Source organism: Haliotis rubra, unplaced genomic scaffold (assembly GCF_003918875.1).
Source record: "Haliotis rubra isolate DU_JTF1 unplaced genomic scaffold, ASM391887v1 Scf395, whole genome shotgun sequence".
Lineage (NCBI taxonomy): Eukaryota > Metazoa > Mollusca > Gastropoda > Lepetellida > Haliotidae > Haliotis > Haliotis rubra.
Genome location: NW_025767074.1, coordinates 183760 through 205285, shown reverse-complemented (window position 1 = coordinate 205285; position 21526 = coordinate 183760). Strand labels below are relative to the sequence as shown.

Here is a 21526-nt window from a genome sequence, read left to right as displayed (position 1 = left end):
TTTCTCTCTCTCTCTCTCTCTCTCTCTGTCTCTGTCTCTCTCTCTCCTCTCTCTGTCTCTCTCTCTCTCTCTCTCTGTCTCTCTCTCTCTCTGTCTGTCTGTCTCTGTCTCTCCCTCTCTCTGTCTGTCTCTCTCTCTCTCTGTCTGTCTCTCTCTCTCCCTCTTTGTCTGTCTCTCTCTGTCTGTCTCTCTCTCTCTCTCTCTCTGTCTCTCTCTCTGTGTCTCTCTCTGTCTCTCTGTCTCTCTGTGATCTCTCTGTAATTATCTCTCTCTTCATATTCTTCTGTCTCTGTAATCTATCTCCAAGAAACCAGAGTTGAGCTGCTCTTCATATTCTTCATATGTTTCTTCCCATAATAGCACATCTCACTCACTCACTCCATATTGAAAAACTATTGTGACCATTACTCAGCCATTTTGTTTCAGTCCGTGAAAATAATTGGTGTATATGTAGTTAGTAATAGGGCTTGACACATATGTTCTGGATTTGTCTTGAAATATTATGCAGGTTGACCTTTGTTTGACCATGCTTTTGCACAGGTTCTCTCAAAAGGCACACCTTGTTCTTTAAACGGGCGGTTGGGGTAGCCTAGTGGTTAAAGCGTTGATAGATCAGCTGAAGACCGGAAATCCCCACATGGGTACAATGTGTGAAGCCCATTTCTGGTGTCCCCGCCGTGATGTTGCTGGAATATTGCTAAAAGCGGCGTAAAACCAAACTCAGTCAGTCAGTGTTCTTTAAACATCTCTCAAACAGGTTGAGTGAGTGACTTCAGTTTTATGCTGCTTTTAGCAACATTCCAGCAATATCATGGCAGGGCCATCAGAAGTAGGGTTCACACATTGTACCCATGTGGGGAATCAAACCAAGGTCTTCGACGCGACGAGCGAACCCTTTAACTGCTAGGCCTCCCCACCGCCCCTCAAACAAGTTGAGGAAGCTGACCATCAGCATATATATTTCTAAGAAAGTAAGATTGTTTATGGATAACAACTTCTTTTATTATATATGATGCGACGTTTCAAGATGGATTCTTATACCGTTGTCAAGCAAGAGTTGTTATCCATAAACAATCTTACTTTTTTATTAGTCACCAACTTCTAAATGCCAATCAAACAGATCATATATATTTCTTCTGATGATGTCATCATATTTTGTACAGATTATTTTGATTTCAGTGTTTAGTGTTTATGTCCCGAGTACTTATGCGTAAATCTTTCGTCAAGGGACTGTCTTTGTTGACATTTTAACTGAACTACACATCAAGATCAGCTGCAGCTTTCACTCTGTGATACTAACTTTTAACTTGTAATTGTTGTATGGCTGTGGTATGGAGACCATGAGATAAGTAACCCCCATCTTCACAGGTCTCAGCAGTAATACAGGGTTATTGTGTTGGTTTTGTGTTCCAGACAGTAGTTTCTCTGTTCGAGGATCTGCCTGACGAGGCGTATGTGAAGATGATGGAGTGGGTGAAGAGACTCAGCAAACATCAAAAAGTGAGACTTGTCTATGTTAATATTGATTCTATAATTATAAACTAAAGGTAAGTCTGTGAAGAATCAGATTAACTTTGAAAAAAGTGATGCAGGCATTACGTTTGGAAAGTGCACCAAAATACCTATTAATAGCATTGTTTCTGCCCAGTGTTACCTGTTTTGTCTCATTGACATATTCAGGTCAGGTGAACCCTGAGCAAACTTTGGCCTCTCAGTCTGACTGTTGTCTCTGATATGTGAATGCTTCTCTTGACTGTACTTATAATAGACAATTTTAGACTTAAGTAGGTTGATAGTTCAACATAAGTTCTGCTGATAGACTTCCTATGGGGGTAATGACATCTTCCCACAGAAATTAGATTGGCAGTCAGTGTACTATGGATATGGATGATGATGATGATGATGATGATGATGATGATGATGATGATGATGATGATGATGATGATGATGATGATGATGATGATGATGATGATGATGATCTTCAGATAAACAGCCGAGTGATGGCACTGGAAGTTGTTGCCCTCTTGTTGGCAGTTCCCCAGAGAGAACTGAAGGGTGAGCATATGAATTGTAGTTGCTGCAGTTGTAGTCGTGTCCATGGTGGAAAACACTTCAGAATTAATTGCTTTAATGCCATGAGTTTTGAAATCTGTGAGGTTTATTTTCAAGTTTGTAAATGGCATCAATGTTTTGTCTCAAGAAGGGATGCACAATAATTTATCAGCAGGGAAGAGAAATATTTTTAAACAGTTTATTCATCAGATGCATTGTTTAAGCTTTTAATGACAGACAACTAGGCTCAAACTCAGATAACTCTCTCACTCACAATGAATTTTCCAGTAATATTCACAAAGGAAAATATCCTCTGTTTTAGATGAGATTCCAGCTGAGCAGGCGGTGTACACAACACATCGCTTTCTGGTTATTCTGCTCATATCCCGATGTTCCGATATTGCTCCTACGTAAGTGACCCTGCTGCTCACATGCTGTGTTAATATGTACAGAGTTGTTAGTTTTAAGCATGGACATTAAAACCCTGTACAGTTTGCAAAACCCAACAGACTAGACCATAGTGGGTAAATATTTATTGAATATCCAAAGGAAACTAAATGCCCACTGTGAATAACAAGGGAGTAAAAACTAAATGGCTCAAGAAGTATTTGAGCCTAGTAACATAAAATCTGTAAAGGACCCAAGAAAATAAATACATGTTACCCAAAGGTAACTGTCAATGCCCATTGTGAATAACCTGCGAGTAAGTAGTGAATGGTTAAAAAGAAATGACCTGGAACCCTGGTCACGTTAATTCTATACACTATTCTTTATACAGTGTTCGGACAAGGGCTATCTCTGCGTTTGCCCATCTTCTGTCATCGGGTGACGGGGGTCTCATCAGCACCCTGAGAGAGATGGTCACACCCAAAGTTGGCCCCCGAGTGGGTGGTCCTATCAGACTGATCCCTACCCCAGGGGTTGACACAAGGACAGTTGCTCACACCGAGGGCACCCCCACGAATCAGAACGACCAGACGGTGGAGGCTGAGGGTTCCACAGCAGAGAAATCTGCTGAGGGTGTCACCGTGGACAGCCAGGCTAAAACACCTTTCAACCAGATAGACCTGACTCCTGGCTTCAATGCAAGTGAGTAGATCAATTGCTTGTGATGATAGAGGCAGGACCATTTAGGGACACATTAGCCTTGCTTGCTGTTTGTTAAGGGTCATTGGGGCGGTGGGGTAGCCTTGTGGTTAAAGCGTTGGCTCGTCACGCCAAAGACCCGGGTTCGAATCCCCACATGGGTACAATGTGTGAAGCCCATTTCTGGTGTCCCCCGCCGTGATGTTGCTGGAATATTGCTAAAAGTGGCGTAGAAACCTAACTCAGTCAGTTAAGGGTCATCATGCTTAAGTGGGTGATGTCCGAGGTGCTGCGGGTTGTTATGCAAAGTTGTCTCCCTTGGGCGTCTCAGGCACCAATTGTCACAGGTTCAAGTCCCAGATTTTCTGTGATGAAGTTTCATGAGTTTGCAGGACATATACCCCATTTCAAAGTGATCCCTGTCTAACACTTGGACTGTCCAGCCTCATGTAGTTTGCTGTTGCTGAAACGTGTTAATAGGCGGAAAGGAAGAAAAGGATTCCTGTTAATGTTGTTATACTTTTTGTTATTTTTGGCAGTGGTTTAAATATTTTGAGGATTTGGTTGATGAAATACAGTGCAAACAAGGATGTATTTTCATTAAAACATACACTCAGACATGCTAATTTTTACTTCTTGTTTTTAAAATATCACTATGACCCAGTCATGAAGATATTCCTAAATGTCTCTTTGTCATTGTGTGTCTGTACAGACCTGATAGACGATGATGGCGTCATCTCCATGCTGCGCCGTCGCAGCCAAGACCAGAAGGTGAACGTGAGGAAGGCAGCTCTGCAAGCCCTGGAATGTATGATCCGTTTCGAGGCCCCCGACTACAGGAAAGAGGTAGGCGTCATGCTGCCTCGTCTCAAGCTGATCCTAAATAACATAAGTTCCATTTTAAATCATTGTAATTCATGTTAACTTTCAGTTCGAATCTCCGTCATCTTGATCATAACAAGCACTTGTTTGTCTGATCCAGGCTGTCAAGCTATCATCATGTAGATAGAATATTGCTGTGTGTGATGTAATATAACAAACAAACACTATGATCTCTTTATACTCATAGGATCTGGCTATACTGGAGGAACGTTGTGCCGACCCTGCGCTGTCGGTGCGGAAGCAGGCCATGATGTCCCTGACGGAGCTTCTGCTGCAGCACACCACTGACCCCAAGATACAGCGGTAAGATGTTACTTCATCACATCTCATCAGTTGTATCTCATCATATCAGAGAAAACAACTTGTTGATGCCATTTCTGAAAGATTTTTAGAATTATTTGATCTCAATAAAAGGTGAAACTTGAACTTGAAAACTTATACAAACTTGTTGCACTTATGCCTGATGTGTCCGGTCAAGCAACATAAACCGTCCACTGATCCAGGGCTCAAAAGTCCTTGGACCGCCTCCGTGGTGTAGTGGTTTGAGCGTCCGCCCAGAGAGCGGAAGGTCGCGGGTTCGATCCCAGACCGCGTCATACCAAAAGACGTTAAAATATGGTACTTGTTGGTCCCTGTTCGGCACTCGGCATTAATGGGTACAACAAGGACTGGTCGGCTCAGAGTCAGTATAATGTGTCTGAGTGGGGTATTCCTGCTTCACTGCGGCATGGTATCTCAGGGGGCTAGCATTATAAAACCAGCATCAGTCTGGGCTAGTACAAGCAGCCGCACATACACATACACATGCATGCACGTCATCATATGAGCGAAATATTCTCAAGCACGGCGTTAAACCCAATTTCTCCTCAACTCACCTCACCTCAAAAGTCCTTGTATTGCAGTACGGGATCAAAATCATAATAGTGTCGTTATTTTTGTTCCTTCCATCTTGCACACACCCATGTTAGAATTGATCTTCAGCAACCCATGCGTGTTGTAAGAGGCGACTATCGGGATCGGTTAGTCAGGCTCCGTGACTTGGTTGACATATGTCATCGTATTTAGATAGCCAGATGTTGATCAATCATGACAAAGTGACTGAGATTGAGTTTGTCTTCTTCTTCAGGTCTGTTTTCAAATGGTGCATAATTCACTCTTCTCTGCTTGAACTCGTGACTTTCCTCCCCATTCAAACTGACATCCTGGAATGTTTATAACTGAAATACTGTTCAAGGTAGTGTTAAACCAACCTCATCAAATTGTGTTGTGTTTAATGTTGCAGGGCGTGGTTGGATGGAGTTCTCCCCCTTGTCATGGACAGGGAGTCAACTCTTCAGGACAAGTGTATTGAGACACTGGAGGATATTGTCCTGAATAACGTGGTGCCGTACAACAGGTAGGTTGCTAAGTATTCTTAATTAGAGACACAAACATCATGTATTTTGCCCATTCAATAGATTTGATATTCAGGTGGGCACTTGTGCTTGTATGCTCAATGCAATATTAAATAGAAAGTTATCATTTTCATTTCATATCTGTTATAAATCAATTCTGGGATTTAAGTGCACTCGTTCTTCCCTTTCAACAATCTCATGTCCATATGGATCAGACATTACCCAGTGTATGAAATAAGCCAAAACTCCAGTCAGAATCAGGGCTGGTAACTTCAAAATGTTACCAGTTCAAAATGGATTTAATCACACCAGACACCAAGATATGACTCAGATGTATATAACATCTCAATTTTTTACCAGCCCATCGGGCTGGCTAGCTGTAAATCTAGACCGTCCGTCTGAAATCTTAACCCGTCTCTGGTGGTCTGACGGGCCTTATTTCATACACTGCATTACCACCAACTTCCATCCATTACAAAAGCACTGGGTGAGTTGTCGGCACTTACCTGACCTTCAACATACCCTGGGAGAGCCGCCCGGAGAGCAGAAGGTCACGTCATACCAAAAGACATTAAAATATGGTACTTGTTAGTCCCTGCCTGGCGCTCGGCATTAATGGGTACAACAAGGACTGGTTGGCTCGGAGTCAGTATAATGTGTCTGAGTGGGGTATTCATGCTTCACTGCGGCATGGTATCTCAGTGGGCTAGCACTATAAAACCAGCATCAGTCTGGGCTAGTACAAGCAGCCGCACATACACATACACATACACATACACATACACATACACATACACACGCATGCATGTCGTCATATGAGCGAAATATTCTCAAGCACGACGTTAAACCCAATTTCACCTCACCTCACCTCACCTGGGGAGAGCCATGTAACCAGTGGGGCTCTGTTTCAGATCCAAGGATGAAGAACACCAGCTGGTGTGGAGCCTCCTCAGCATCATGACCCAGTATGAGAGTCTTGACTTAAAGTAAGTCTCCATTTCCTTAGTTAGAGTCCCTCACTGCCAACCCATCTTGGCAGAGACTACCAATTGCTTTAGTTTGGTGACCTTGCTAATTAGTTCTCTTCACACCCTGTGATAATTGATGGTTTGCTTATAATATCAATCGTTTCATGGATCCAGAATTGATCTTTCAAACTGTTCCAAATTAGCTGGAATATTGCTGTGTGCAACATAACTTACAAAAATCAATGAAGAAAATCTGTGTATAATTACTCAGTATGAGAGTTTACACTCAAAATAAGTCTGCATCATGACTCGGTGTGTAGATTTTGTGCAGTTCTGAGTTTCCTCCTTTAATGATGCCAGGAACATTGGTTCAAATCCGATTATTATTATTAAGTTTATCAGCCTCATGCCTGTTCTCATGGGTTTCACCAAAGTGATAATGTCCGAGAGCTGCATCACTGGGACCTTCTCCCATCTAAAACTGACACCCAGGACATACCGATAAGTGAAATACTGCTCACAGTGATGTTGACCCAAACTTCTTCCATTTTCATTTTGTCAAACTTCTTCGTAGGGAAAGTTAACTGTGTGTGTGTGTGTGTGTGTGTATGTATTGTACACCCATGAAGATCCGGGTTAGAATTGGTCTTCACCAACCCATGCTTGTCGTAAAAGGCAACTAACGGGATCAGTGGTCAGGCTTGCTGACTTGGTTAACACGTGTCATCGCATCGCAATTGTGTGTGTATATCAATTCTCATGATGTTGATCACTTGATTGTCGGGTCTTGAGTCGATTATTGACAGACCGCCGCCATATAGCTGGAATATTGCTGTGTGTGGCGTTAAACAATAAACCAACTAACCAAGGTATTGTATCTGTACAATATTTTACAACCGTCAGGCGCTACCTGCAGAGGGCATGTCAACACTGGTCGCGGCAGGGGAAGTTGAAGGGTGCTGTCGTCAACCACCTGCACACTCACCTGGACACACAGAACAATAAGGTTTGTGCATCTTGAGGGGAAAATGGTGAACTGTAAAATTTAGGGTCATGGTTTCTAAACATTAAATCCTTAATGATGTTCTTTTTCAATGACTAGAAAATTACAAAAATACAAGTGTGATCATTTTGTGCTCTTGAACAAACATGTCATGTTTCCCTAGGGGGCGTGGCTGCTTCTGGCTGAGATTGCGACGTCCTTCCCCAAGATGAAGAATGAGTTCCTGATGACATACTGGGACAAGCACTCAACTGAGATGAGCAGTATGTTGCCTTTCATGATGCAAAGTGCGGTGAATTGCCATTTAAATATGTTCATTTGAGTTAAGCATTAGCTTGCCTGGCATCATGCCCAGAAATTGCGGTCATATTTCCAGATATTATTGCCCTATGACCTTGGTGAGATGAGCAGTATGTTGCCTTTCATGATGCAAAGTGCGGTAGTTGCCGATATTGTCCCCCTATGACCTTGGCTTGTAAAGAATCAGATCAGGAAGTCCAGTGATTGATACAGAGAGTCATTGTTATGATCTGATATGAAGTATGAACACAACCAACCAAGTTATCAAATCACACAACAAATATTTTAGGTCAACTTTTCATGCAGGACCTTCTCTAAACTGAAAGGGTGGTGGGGAAGCCAAGTCAATGAAGTGGTTATGTTCGCTTGTCATGGCGAAGACCACATGGGTACAATGTGTGAAACCCATTTCTGGTGATTCCTGCCATGATGTTGCTGGAATATTGCTAAAAGTGGCGTAACACTAAACTCACTCACTCCAACCAGGAAGCTTGTGGCGTAGTGTAGTTTGGAAAGTAGGCTTACATGGAAGATAAGGTCATCAGCATCCCGTTCTTTTGACAAAAACAACAAAAAGTGATTTGGCCACTTCCATCCTGTCATCGTGTCCTGTATAAATTGTAGCTCACTGTCTCAGTAACTGGTTTGTCAGGCCCAGACTAAATTGTGAACAGGCCACTGATGAAGTGATAATATTGAGAAAATGCAGCGCTAAACAACATGTAAGCTCGCTTCATCATCTCCATTATCAATTATGAAGCCATAATGCTGTTAAACATGTGTGCTCGTTTCATCACCTCCATTATTAATTAAGAAGCCATAATACTGTTAAACATGTGTGCTCGTTTCATGAACTCCTCTCATTCAAATAATTTAGGTGACAACAGCACCTGGCCTCAAATCATCTCCGTCATCGGATGCGTCGCCAAGCATCTCCCTGCTGACAAACGCACTGACATTGCTGGTAGGTGGTGCTCATTGATGTGTAGATACAAGTTCCTGGTGTTGTGCATAATCATTAATTTTGACATGAAAGGATGTTCTATGGTCTTTGGAACCCGTGATAGTCCGGGTGAGAATATTGACCTTAAGTAACCTATGCTTGTCGTAAGAGACGACTAACGGGATCGGGTGGTCAGGCTAGCAGATCGATGCTCATGCTGTTGATCACTGGATTGTCTAGTCCAGACTCAATTATTTACAGACCGCCGCCATATAGCTGGAATATTGCTGAGTGTGGCGTAAAACTCAACTCACTCACTCTATGGTCCTTGGTATTTGAATCTAGCAGCTGTATGTCATTCAACATTTGGGTTGTTACATGGACCTGATGACTTTCATGCTTAATTTCGAAGTCTGATAATGGTACATAGTTTGGATTTGTATCATGGTACAGATCTATTCAGCATATCATCACCCTCCATCTGTCCACATGAAACATGGTGAATCTGACAGTGATGTATTTTACAATGTGTAATATTGAAAAGGAGGAGCTGAACAAGGTCCTTGAACAAAACAACTCCTTTGAACAAAACAATGCCCTTGTATAAAACAAAGTTCTTTACTGGATGCAGAATCATCAGGTCACGCATTACACACATGGTCATAGGACAATGAAGCATATGAGAACTTGAAATCACAGGTTTGCCAGGCTCTTCACCTGGCTCATAGTAACTTAATCTTACAAAAATTGTAGTATTTATTTACCTAAAATGGAAATAGCCACTGCCTCTTCACATCAAGTCTTCTTGCTTGTCCTGTGATTCCGCACAATGCCAATATGTTCCAGATGCATTGAAAGAAAGACTGAAGAAGTTTGATTCCTCGCCCCAGCTGATAGCTGTCATCATCAACACTCTCTCAAAGGTACACGCCCACTTGTCTTGCTGCTGCAGTAGTTCAGGGTTAGGGTGCATATAACCAACTTAGACAACATTGAGTCGGAAGCTGAGAAGAAAACAGACATTCTGTATGAAAACCAGTTATTTGATAGTTATGTGATACTCCAACTAGCATGGCTAATTAGTGCTGACATATCTGCTGACCATCTGGGTAGATGCCATGGTGTTAGAAATGACGGGGTCTGTAAAATATCCACAATATAAAAGCCCTGCCTGTATTATTTACATTCAGAACTGGTTGTTAAAGATTGTTTTCTGGACATATATGCTTGACTATACACTTAGCTCACTAGTACAGACAGTTTAGGAGCTTATGGAAAGATAATGAAGAAGTCAAGGATTTTGGATGTTTTCATGTGTATTGCAGCTGTGTGAGGCTGGGTCGGATGAGAGCACAAGTCGGAGAGTGAGGGAGAGCTGGTGCAGCTGCCTGCTGAACGCATGTGATGAGTACCTCTCTCACATCATCCTCAATGAAGAGGCTTCGTCCAGTGAGTTGTCTCCCTTTCATTCAGCCATCCCAGCGAAGTAGATAGGCCTCCATAGTTGTGATATTCACACAATACAGCATGATTATGATGGGCATTATTCATAAAAAATACAAGTTGTCATATATTTTCGGTTCAGTAATATGTTGCCAATCATCATTGAAGCAATCTTCAAAGACACCGGTGGGGTAGCCTAGTGGTTAAAGCGTTGATTTGTCACACCGACGACCCGGGTTCGAATCCCGACATGGGTACAATGTGTGAAGCCCATTTCTGATGTCCCCCGCCGTGATGTTGCTGGAATATTGCTAAAAGCGGCGTAAAACCATACTCAGTCAGTCAGTCAGTCAAAGACACCGGTAAAAATGATGAAATACATATGCCATTATAATAAATGAGGGGAAAAAGTTATCAAGCAGTCAGCGTGAGTGGTTACATGACTGTCTATGACAGTTTAGTAATGGTGCCTTCAAAATTTATGTTTCTAAGCAAACATTCTGCAGTCAGTTTCCCTTCTATATTTTCATATCCTTAATTCTTTTTCATGAGAGATCCTCCTTTGGGTACATATAAGCATTAAAATGTCCATTTTAATCCCTACGACAGTTGTAACTATATTTTGTATAAAACATTCACAAAACAAATAACAATGTTTCTGTCTTGTTCGACCCAAGACCCAAAAGTCGAGACACGCCGACTTTTGGGTTTTTTCCTATCTCATGCGGGCGGGCGATATCTATATCAGGACCCCTTCCAAGAGATCACATAAGAAAAATCTTCCACTAGCTCAAGCCACCGTCTGAGTCGGGGACGCCGAAAGCTTAGGGTCTCTAAGGAGTCGTCACCTGTTCCTTCCACCTCCAAACCCCTGCTGCTGCCTTAAATATTGATTCAATTGCTTCCTTATTTCAGCAACAAATGCAGCAGCAGATGACTAATGTGAAGTTGATGATTGAAGTCGCGATGTCTGGGCTCCGTCCAGGAGCCTCGGCTCGCAATGTGTAAATCTCGATGGTCAAGGTGTCTCTGCTGGGGATGGTGGCGGCCTGGGCTCAGGTCCGTGAGCGCACCTATCCCTGGGCAACCTACCCGAGTCTCAGCTCGGGGATGGTCTGTCTGCTGTTCCTAGTGCTGACCCGGGCCCTGGCCCCGGTAATGCGCAGGATTCCTCTGCCGCCCGATGGCGCCTGAGCATACCTGGTCCTGGTCTGGTCCCTCGGCGCCCAGAGGCTCTGCTGGGCGACCTGCTTCGGCAGTTCCTACCTTGTTGCCTCAGCCCACGGCTCCGGGTCGAGCGGGGACAGGCGATCGAACCCTCTGGTTCAGATCTCTCCCTTGAGCCCTTCGTGTTCTATGTCAACGGTGCCCACCGTCCCTCTTTAAGGGTTAGGTTACCAAGGGATGTGATGATGTTGACATGGAGGAGGATGGGGAGAGACAAGCCTGAGGGTGAGGTCTCGTTACTCTCGTCTCTGAGGCAGGTGTCGCGAGACGTGCGCCAAGCGCTGCCTCAGGTTACTGTTCCTGTGCTTGGGCCTGACCCCTCGAATTTAGCCTTCCGGGGAGGCTTTTGCACCTTCGCGAGTGGCTGAGGCTAAACTTCATATTCTCCCATCACCTGTTGGCGAGGTGATTAATCCTTTCCTCTCGGGTACTCACTCTCGTTGCGATCTACCGGAGCTTAGCAGGCGGTACCCGTTGGGAGAGGAGGCACTGTTTGAGCCGCCGGTGGTGGATGAGTGCGTCTTTACGTCTGTCACACTTGGTGGTTCCTCTTCCTCCCTGGCTTCGGCCAGGCAGGGCCGGCGACTGCCGCCATTCCCTGCCAACGCCCCAGCTCTGTAGTCGGCCTATCGCTCATTTTGAAGAGTAGCATAGGACGGCGGCTCAGCAGTTGCGGGTGGCAGTCTACTCAGCATACCTATCTGCATTGCAAGAAGAACTGGTAGACAGGGGAGCATGTGGGGATGATGAAGCCACCCTCGTTGACAGTTGACAGGCGCCCATTCACATCTTGCACGCGACAGTATCCGCTGTTGTGCTAGCATGATGATGGGCCCTGGCATGGGCCTCTGCCGTTTGTGGCTGTCGGTGGTGCGCTATTCACCAGCCACTCAGCAGGCGCAACTTTCTCTGCCTTACAATATGGGTTCCACACTCTTCCATGGGTCACTGAATGTAGTTCACGAGGCGCTGAGGCGGTAAGTACTTTTAAGGACTCCGCCCTTAAGAGCAACCCCTACTAATATAACCAGAGCAACCCTCACATCTGCGCCTTCCGCCGGCGAAGGATCCTGCAAAGTGGACTGCTCCACTGCAGCTTAAGAAGAGCAGGAGGGCACGAGGCAAGGGAAAGGCTGCACCTGCGCAGCAGCCTTTTCCGGGAAAGGGGAAGCCAGCCCTGTCTTCCCGTTAAATCTCCCTCGGACACCCTTGTTGCCTCCCACACACACAAGCGGAGACTTGCCGACTGTGGGAGTGCACTGCCTCATGCCACACGTCCCTGTAGGCGGCCGGCTTACACTCTTCCTCCCGGAATGGGTGAAGGTCACTTCAAATCCCTGGGTCCTGTCCACACCCAAGCGAGGTCTGCCACCATTCACTGGGGTGAGGCACATTCCTGTGCCCATCTCCCGGGCAAAAGCGAACATTCTCCGTGCCGAGGTCCAGTCTCTACTGGACAAGGCAGCCATCGAGGTGGTTCGAGAATGTCATGAAAACGAGGGATTTTACTCCACGTATTTCATAGTGACCAAGAAGGACAGAGGGTTCAGACCCATACTCAATCTAAAAGGGCTGAACAAAATGATAGAAGTGCCGTCTTTCAGGATGGAGACACTGCGCTCAGTGATCTCCTCAGTCGAGACAGGGGATTGGCTCACGTCAATCGATCTCAAAGACGCTTACCTACATGTACCAATGGTTAACCCCTCACTTGCGTGGTGGACGGACGCCGGGAACTTATCCAGGGGTGTTCCTCTGGAGTCCCCAACACCCACGCTCTCGATTCAGACAGAAGCCTCCCTCTCAGGTTGGGGGTGTGTTTTCTGGGCGACAGGTCAGTCTCGGGCCTTTGTGCAGAGCACGAGATCAGTCTGCATATCAATGTGCTAGAATTGAGAGCAGTCTGAAGGGTGTTCGAGAGCTTAGTGGATCAGGTTCGTGGCCAAGTGGTTCGTCTAGAGATGGACAACCAGACGGCCATGACCTATATCCTGAAGCAAGGCAGCACGGTATCAGCGTCCCTGCTACAGGAGGCATGGCAGTTTCTGCTATGGTGCGACCAGTACGACATACGGGTGATCCCAGTCTATCTCCCGGGGGTAGACAACGTTCAAGCAGATGCGCTCTCCCGTTGTATACTAGCTCCACACGAGTGGATGCTAGACCGGGGGATATTCAGGATTATCTCCCAGTTATACAGGTCGTTCCAGGTGGATCTGTTTGCCTCTGGGGCGACGAACCAGATACCAGTGTTTTGCTCTATGACACTGGATCCGAGAGCGGTAGCCAACGATGCCTTCCAACTCGATTGGACGGACAGGGTACTGTGGGCGTTCCCATCGATACCACTGATATCCAAGGTCCTATCGCAGTTGGCCACCCAACCAGCTCGACTGTTAGTGCTCCTTGCACCTCTTTGGTCAGCTCAAAGCTGGTTTCCGGTAATTCTCAGGTTTCTGGCTCAGCCTCCTGTACTATTACCCTTTCGACCGGACCTTCTATCCCAGAACGGAGCGCTGCACCCGAATCCCAGGATTCAGTGGGTGGCATGGCCACTGTCCGGAATCGCCTCCATGCGAGCGGAATTCCTGCAGCAGTTGCAAACACAATTCTGGCTTCGCAGAGGGATTCGACAAACGTTCAATATGAGGATAGATGGGCCTGCTATACGCGCTGGTGTGTCGGCAGGGGGATTCTCGATCCCTTTTCTGCAGATCTAGTCACGGTGCTTGAGTCCCTCCAGTCTCGGTTGGAAGCGGGCTAGCCGCTTCTACTGTTCGAGGTTACTCAACGGCTATTCAGCGTTTCATATACCTGTCGATGGTGCACTCTTTGGGCAGCACCTCTTGTACAGCGTTTTTAGCAGGCATGGACAGAATCCGTCCGGCTGTCCGGCAGATCAGTCCCCAGTGGGACGTCAATCGTTCTTGATTGGCTGTCTGGTCCTCTCTTTTACGATCTCTCGGCTGTTTCCCTCCAGCTGTTGACTCGGAAGACTGCTTTACTTGTGGCGGTAACCTCCGGCAGGCAAGTAGGTGACATTCATGCAATGTCGGCCGAACCCCAGCTGACTTTTTTCCATAAAGACAGAGTTAGCAATAGGTTGCCAGATACTTACCGTCCTAAGAGAGACAGTGCCTTTCATGTCACAGCATAAGACCCTCAAGGCTTATATCAAGCGGACATTGGCTATCCGGAGAGATAACCAATTGTTTTGCTGTTATGGTGGAGGTAAGGCTGGTCTTCCAGCGAACAAGCAGACCATATCTAGGTGGCTTGTCTCTGCCATTTGTACGAGCTATACACAGAAAGGGTTAAAAGCTCATTCGGTTAGAGCAGTAGCCACATCTAAGGCTTATGCTGCGGCTCTGCCTATTGAGGAGATCTGCTCCGCGGCTATCTGGAGCCGGCCGAGTACGTTCATCCGGCATTATCAACTTGACAGACACTCCAGTGAGCGTGCTCGGTTGGGTCAGTCAGTTCTCTCCAGTGGGCAGAGTCGTAACTCTCTAGCCAATTGAGCTTTAGATTTACGATTTTATCTGTTTTTTACTGGTGGCGGGTTTGCGGTCAACTTTCCTTCCCTTTACCCTTACTTGGTGTTGGGTTTTTTATGGTGATGGTTTGTTCTCCCCGTATGTCAATTTGGCACATTATTCCTTAGAAATCTAGGCTTGGCTGTGGTTTCATGGGATTTAATGTCTCTCCCTCCCTAGGTAGTTATGAAACTGCGGGATGGGGGTGGGGCACTATTGTTTACTACATGAGTAGTTCACTGCCTCATTTGCATATGAGCAGAATAGATAACCCCTGACCCTGGACCACGCCCTCGCCTGATTGGCTGAAGAGGTCACGTGGCCAGGTAAGTGAGCTGTTCCTTTTCCTTTTTATAGTTGGGAAATTCCACTTGTCGGGGGCGTAGTTTATCAGACAGAATACCACTCCCAGGACTCTTGTCTTTAGGAGTCTGTCTTATACCCCAAGGAGGATCTCTCATGAAAAAGAATCGAACAAACCTGTAGAGGTTGCTGATTCTTTAATGAGAGTCCTCCTTGGGGTACGGCCACCCACCTCCCCACATTCTGTCTGTATTTCTTCAGCATGGAAAGTGAGGTACGAGGTTAGCACCTAGAGTTACCTGTTCTTGGCAGACGGGTCCATTCTGGGTTCCATAGGGGTGGTCGAACAAGACAAAAATGTTGTTTTTTGTTTTGTAAATATTTTATTCAAAATATAGTTACAACTGTCGTAGAGATTAAATTGGACATTTTAATGCTTATATGTACCCCAAGGAGGACTCTCATCAAAGAATCAGCAACCTCTACAGGTTTGTTCGAATTTTTCCATCCATAGATTTTGTGCCAATCTGTTTTAATAGTCCTCGTGGGGATGGAGAAGGAATGTAGTGCATAAAAAACCTGTGAATTATTGTCGGAAAAAAATCTGACAATTTGATTTAAGATATGATCATACATTTTGTCAAAAAAGGCACTCTGTTTAGAATCCTTTATAAATCCACGGAAACAGTAAGGTAGAGAAACAAAGACAGAAAATCTACTGCCAGCATCTTTTAGGTTTCCTATCATTTCATGCTGTCAGATATAACTGAAATACTTGGCTCTTGTTAAACCCGCTGACTCGCTGTTCGTAGTTGGCAGTGAAGAAGAGGATCAGATAGTTCGCTACCTGTTCACCCTGGGAGAGATCGCACAGCTGTGCCCGGCCAAGACACCCAAGCGTGTGTTCATGCTGGTGCAGTCTCTCATAGCTGCCCCTTGTATTGACGGTAAGAAAATATATTGACAAATAAAGCAGCTCCCTGTAATATCAAGACTTTGATAACTGACGTAGGTAACATATGAAGGTATTGAGTTATTATTAAGAGTGTGTCAATTAGTGAAAACTCTTGTTTGATTCCAGGTTCGCACTGTTACCTTGAATGTCAAGGTCATTCAATCATGCATCAGAAGTACACCACAGTACATATATAGCCTAGGTATATTAGGTATAAAATCACTATTTATCATAAGTGCATGGTACAGACAGCACGCTAAACTTCCAAATTAGTCTTCTCATATTTTCTTTGATCCATGTTAATATTTATCCACCCACTCACTAGTTTTCTCTTCCCCTGATGTAGATGAGTCTGGTACCCAGGACATCCCCTGCTCCCAGACTTTCCCCAGTTCGGTCGAGGTCACCAGTAGTCAGGGCACCGTGCTCTCACAGCCTCTCTCTCAGTTCCGGGACTCCAAGATGTCAGGCAAGATACGAGCACACGCCTTCATCACACTAGGTGGGTATCACTAACATTGGCTGTCCTCTCTTCCCTCATTTCTATCCTCCCCACTCTCCCTATTCCCCTTAGATCTACACAAACTGGTGTTGGGAATTGGTTAAAATCTCATAATTGATGATTGGTTCATTGCTACCGATCAGTCATCGAAAATAATTGGTTAGCGTCATTTATGAAATTTGTTAATGCACATTAAAATAGGGGGGAGTGTGTGTAGTTCTTCTGGGTTTTTTTGGCAAAATTTCACATCTTTAAAGGATGAGTAGTATGTTAGGAACATAAATTTCTTGGAATCTTGAGAATAATTCAATCATGACTTGAAACGAGCTTGTAGTGCTTACGGAATGTAACAGACAAAACCAACCATGTGAAAAATTTTGTTAATGAAAACAAGTGTTCCAGAATTGTTTGTGTTCGATTATGAGAAATTATGATCGATTGCTTGGTCATTTAGTCACTACGACCAATCTTCGATTATTTCAATTAATCGGAACACCACTAACACAAACCTTTAATGATTTTTACTTCTGTTTTTGTGGCAGTAATGAACATCTTGCACTGACTTAAGTTGTCTATCTATTATTTGTCGTTTGATTTGGTTGGATATCGAACGTTATCTTGCTGATCTGTTTTCTGTAAATTCGCCAGGCAAACTGTGTCTCCAGAACGAAAACCTGGCCAAGAAATGTATCGCAGCTCTGGCCCGCGAGCTAGAGACATCACATGACCCCAACATCAGGAACAACGTCATCATCATTATGTGTGACCTGTGTGTCAGGTTAGAGCTTGTCATAATGTCCTTCATGAAGTCACTATGTCTAAAACCCGTGAAGATCCAGGTTAGAATCGGTCTTCAGTAACGAATGCTTGTCGTAAAAGGCAACCAACGGGATCAGGCGGTCAGGCTCGCTGATTTGGTTGACACATGTCATCATATCCCAATTGTGTAGATCGATGTTCATGATGTCAATCACAGGATTGTTTGGTCCAGATTTGATTATTTACAGACCGCTGCCATATAGCTGGGATTGTGCTGAGTGTGGCGTTTAACAACAAACCAGGTTACAATGTCCTGCACTGCTGTGTCTAACCTGTGACAATTCCCTGTATTTTCCATGCATTTTTGTTACAATGTTTTCTAAATTATCCTGAGACAGTAGCTCTAGAATATGATACAATGACAGTACATGTTTATTGTTGGCAGGTACACGACCCTGGTAGACAGATATGTGGCCAACATTGCCTCCTGTCTGAAGGATCCATCACCCCTTGTCCGCAAGCAGACCCTAACCCTCATGACCAGACTCCTGCAGGTGGGTCTTTCTTGTTGGGTGCAGGGTGTGGGTGGTTGGTAGGAGGTGGATTTGGGATGATGGGTGTGGGACAGTTTGGTGGGGAGGGGGTGGGGCGCGTTTGTGCAGAAGTCCGGGGTAGGATGGATTTGGGTGGTTGGGTGTAGGTGGGCGATAGATTTGGGTGGTTGGGTGTAGGTGGGCGATAGATTTGGGTGTGAGTTGGGTAGGTTGGTGGGGGATGTCACCTGATGAGATTCTGTTTGTAAGCCTGTCCTGTATTTCCAGGACTTCATCAAGTGGGTAGGATTGGTGGGGGATGTCATGTGATGAGATTCTGTTTGTAAGCCTGTCCTGTATTTCCAGGACTTCATCAAGTGGGTAGGTTGGTGGGGGATGTCATGTGATGAGATTCTGTTTGTAAGCCTGTCCTGTATTTCCAGGACTTCATCAAGTGGGTAGGTTGGTGGGGGATGTCATGTGATGAGATTCTGTTTGTAAGCCTGTCCTGTATTTCCAGGACTTCATCAAGTGGGTAGGTTGGTGGGGGGATGTCATGTGATGAGATTCTGTTTGTAAGCCTGTCCTGTATTTCCAGGACTTCATCAGAAGTGGGTAGGTTGGTGGGGGATGTCATGTGATGAGATCTCTGTTTGTAAGCCTGTCTTGTATTCTGTTTGTAAGCCTGTCCTGTATTTCCAGGACTTCATCAAGTGGAAGTAGGTTGGTGGGGGAGGTTGGTTCTGTTTGTAAGCCTCTGTCTTGTATTTCCTGGACTTCATCAAGTGGATGTCATGTGATGAGATTCTGTTTGTAAGCCTGTCCTGTATTTCAGGACTTCATCAAGTGGGTAGGTTGGTGGGGGATGTCATGTGATGAGATTCTGTTTGTAAGCCTGTCCTGTATTTCCAGGACTTCATCAAGTGGGTAGGTTGGTGGGGGATGTCATGTGATGAGATTCTGTTTGTAAGCCTGTCCTGTATTTCCAGGACTTCATCAAGTGGGTAGGTTGGTGGGGGATGTCATGTGATGAGATTCTGTTTGTAAGCCTGTCCTGTATTTCCAGGACTTCATCAAGTGGGTAGGTTAGTGGGGGATGTCATGTGATGAGATTCTGTTTGTAAGCCTGTCCTGTATTTCCAGGACTTCATCAAGTGGGTAGGTTGGTGGGGGATGTCATGTGATGAGATTCTGTTTGTAAGCCTGTCCTGTATTTCCTGGACTTCATCAAGTGGGTAGGTTGGTGGGGGATGTCATGTGATGAGATTCTGTTTGTAAGCCTGTCCTGTATTTCCAGGACTTCATCAAGTGGGTAGGTTGGTGGGGGATGTCATGTGATGAGATTCTGTTTGTAAGCCTGTCCTGTATTTCCAGGACTTCATCAAGTGGGTAGGATAGTGGGGGATGTCACTTTATGAGATTCTGAGATTCTGTAAGCCTGTCCTGTATTTCCAGGACTTCATCAAGTGGGTAGGTTAGTGGGGATGTCATGTGATGAGATTCTGTTTGTAAGCCTGTCCTGTATTTCCAGGACTTCATCAAGTGGGTAGGTTGGTGGGGGATGTCATGTGATGAGATTCTGTTTGTAAGCCTGTCATGTGATGAGATTCTGTTTGTAAGCCTGTCCTGTATTTCCAGGACTTCATCAAGTGGGTAGGATAGTGGGGGATGTCATGTGATGAGATTCTGTTTGTAAGCCTGTCCTGTATTTCCAGGACTTCATCAAGTGGGTAGGTTGGTGGGGGATGTCATGTGATGAGATTCTGTTTGTAAGCCTGTCCTGTATTTCCAGGACTTCATCAAGTGGGTAGGTTGGTGGGGGATGTCACTTTATGAGATTCTGTTTGTAAGCCTGTCCTGTATTTCCAGGACTTCATCAAGTGGGTAGGTTGGTGGGGGATGTCATGTGATGAGATTCTGTTTGTAAGCCTGTCCTGTATTTCCAGGACTTCATCAAGTGGGTAGGATAGTGGGGGATGTCATGTCATGTGATGAGATTCATCAAGTGGGTAGGTTGGTGGGGGATGTCACTGTTGAGATTCTGTTTGTAAGCCTGTCCTGTATTTCCAGGACTTCATCAAGTGGGTAGGTTGGTGGGGGATGTCATGTGATGAGATTCTGTTTGTAAGCCTGTCCTGTATTTCCAGGACTTCATCAAGTGGGTAGGTTAGTGGGGGATGTCATGTGATGAGATTCTGTTGTAAGCCTGTCCTGTATTTCCAGGACTTCATCAAGTGGGTAGGATAGTGGGGGATGTCACTTTATGAGATTCTGCTTGTAAGCCTGTCCTGTATTTCCAGGACTTCATCAAGTGGGTAGGTTAGTGGGGGATGTCATGTGATGAGATTCTGTTGTAAGCCTGTCCTGTATTTCCAGGACTTCATCAAGTGGGTAGGTTGGTGGGGATGTCATGTGATGATGAGATTCTGTTTGTAAGCCTGTCCTGTATTTCCAGGACTTCATCAAGTGGGTAGGATAGTGGGGGATGTCATGTGATGAGATTCTGTTTGTAAGCCTGTCCTGTATTTCCAGGACTTCATCAAGTGGGTAGGATAGTGGGGGATGTCATGTGATGAGATTCTGTTTGTAAGCCTGTCCTGTATTTCCAGGACTTCATCAAGTGGGTAGGTTGGTGGGGGATGTCACTTTATGAGATTCTGCTTGTAAGCCTGTCCTGTATTTCCAGGACTTCATCAAGTGGGTAGGATAGTGGGGGATGTCATGTGATGAGATTCTGTTTGTAAGCCTGTCCTGTATTTCCAGGACTTCATCAAGTGGGTAGGTTGGTGGGGGATGTCACTTTATGAGATTCTGCTTGTAAGCCTGTCCTGTATTTCCAGGACTTCATCAAGTGGGTAGGATAGTGGGGGATGTCACTTTATGAGATTCTGTTTGTAAGCCTGTCCTGTATTTCCAGGAGGACTTCCTCAAGTGGAAGGGTGTGTTGTTCTATCGGTTCATCACCACGCTGCTGGACACCAACACTCACATCAGGGACTTTGGTAAGCAGGCAGCTTCGTTGGGCTATTAATGCATAGATAAACATCAATGACTCAACCATCTTTGATGCCACAGTGTTTTCTGCGAAGTTATGTCCCTTACTCACGCAAGGATCCAGTAATCCCTAGTTTAATTCTGAGATTTGTTCTGATTATGATTGTCAACACAATGCTAATGCTCTTGGTTTTTGCTAAGATTGTAAGTGGCATTGACCTCCATCACTTTTGACCAGTGTATTGATTCACCGATATAATATTAGGATTATTAGTTGTTTTATACTTACTGTAAACGTATTATATTTCGCGCAGGTTTTATTTTCACGCTTTTCGCGCAAAACATTTTAGCGCGAAAAATTATACACCGCGAATAAACCTGTCATTCATTCAGTCTAGCCACGCTCGCCCCTGAGTTGTTACCATAACACATCACGTTTGAAGACAGAAATCAACGGGAATCTTAAAATGACGACTGATCAAACTTAACTGTCGCTGTAATGGATTTCCCAAAACATAATTAAATAATGAGCCAAATCCCATTGCCGAATTAGCGAAAACAGCAATGTGTGTTGTGGCTGCCATGGAAATTGGTCACATGACATGGTTTGATACAAAACAGATTACCGTGAAACGACTCGGAAAGA

The 21526-nt window shown here is 45.0% G+C and overlaps 1 protein-coding gene across 1 annotated transcript in view; it reads left to right on the top strand.

Annotated features, from left to right (window-relative positions):
- LOC124286899 (condensin-2 complex subunit D3-like) overlaps positions 1-21526 on the top strand; it is a 45988-nt gene that overhangs the window by 9162 nt on the left and 15300 nt on the right. The window contains 18 exon segments of the mRNA XM_046723340.1: positions 1414-1500; positions 1986-2055; positions 2375-2462; positions 2831-3141; positions 3851-3984; positions 4208-4323; positions 5303-5416; positions 6326-6400; positions 7286-7388; positions 7549-7648; positions 8563-8649; positions 9475-9551; positions 9954-10077; positions 15950-16084; positions 16439-16594; positions 17243-17372; positions 17799-17907; positions 20804-20888. Coding sequence (XP_046579296.1) covers positions 1414-1500; positions 1986-2055; positions 2375-2462; positions 2831-3141; positions 3851-3984; positions 4208-4323; positions 5303-5416; positions 6326-6400; positions 7286-7388; positions 7549-7648; positions 8563-8649; positions 9475-9551; positions 9954-10077; positions 15950-16084; positions 16439-16594; positions 17243-17372; positions 17799-17907; positions 20804-20888 — 2101 coding nt within the window.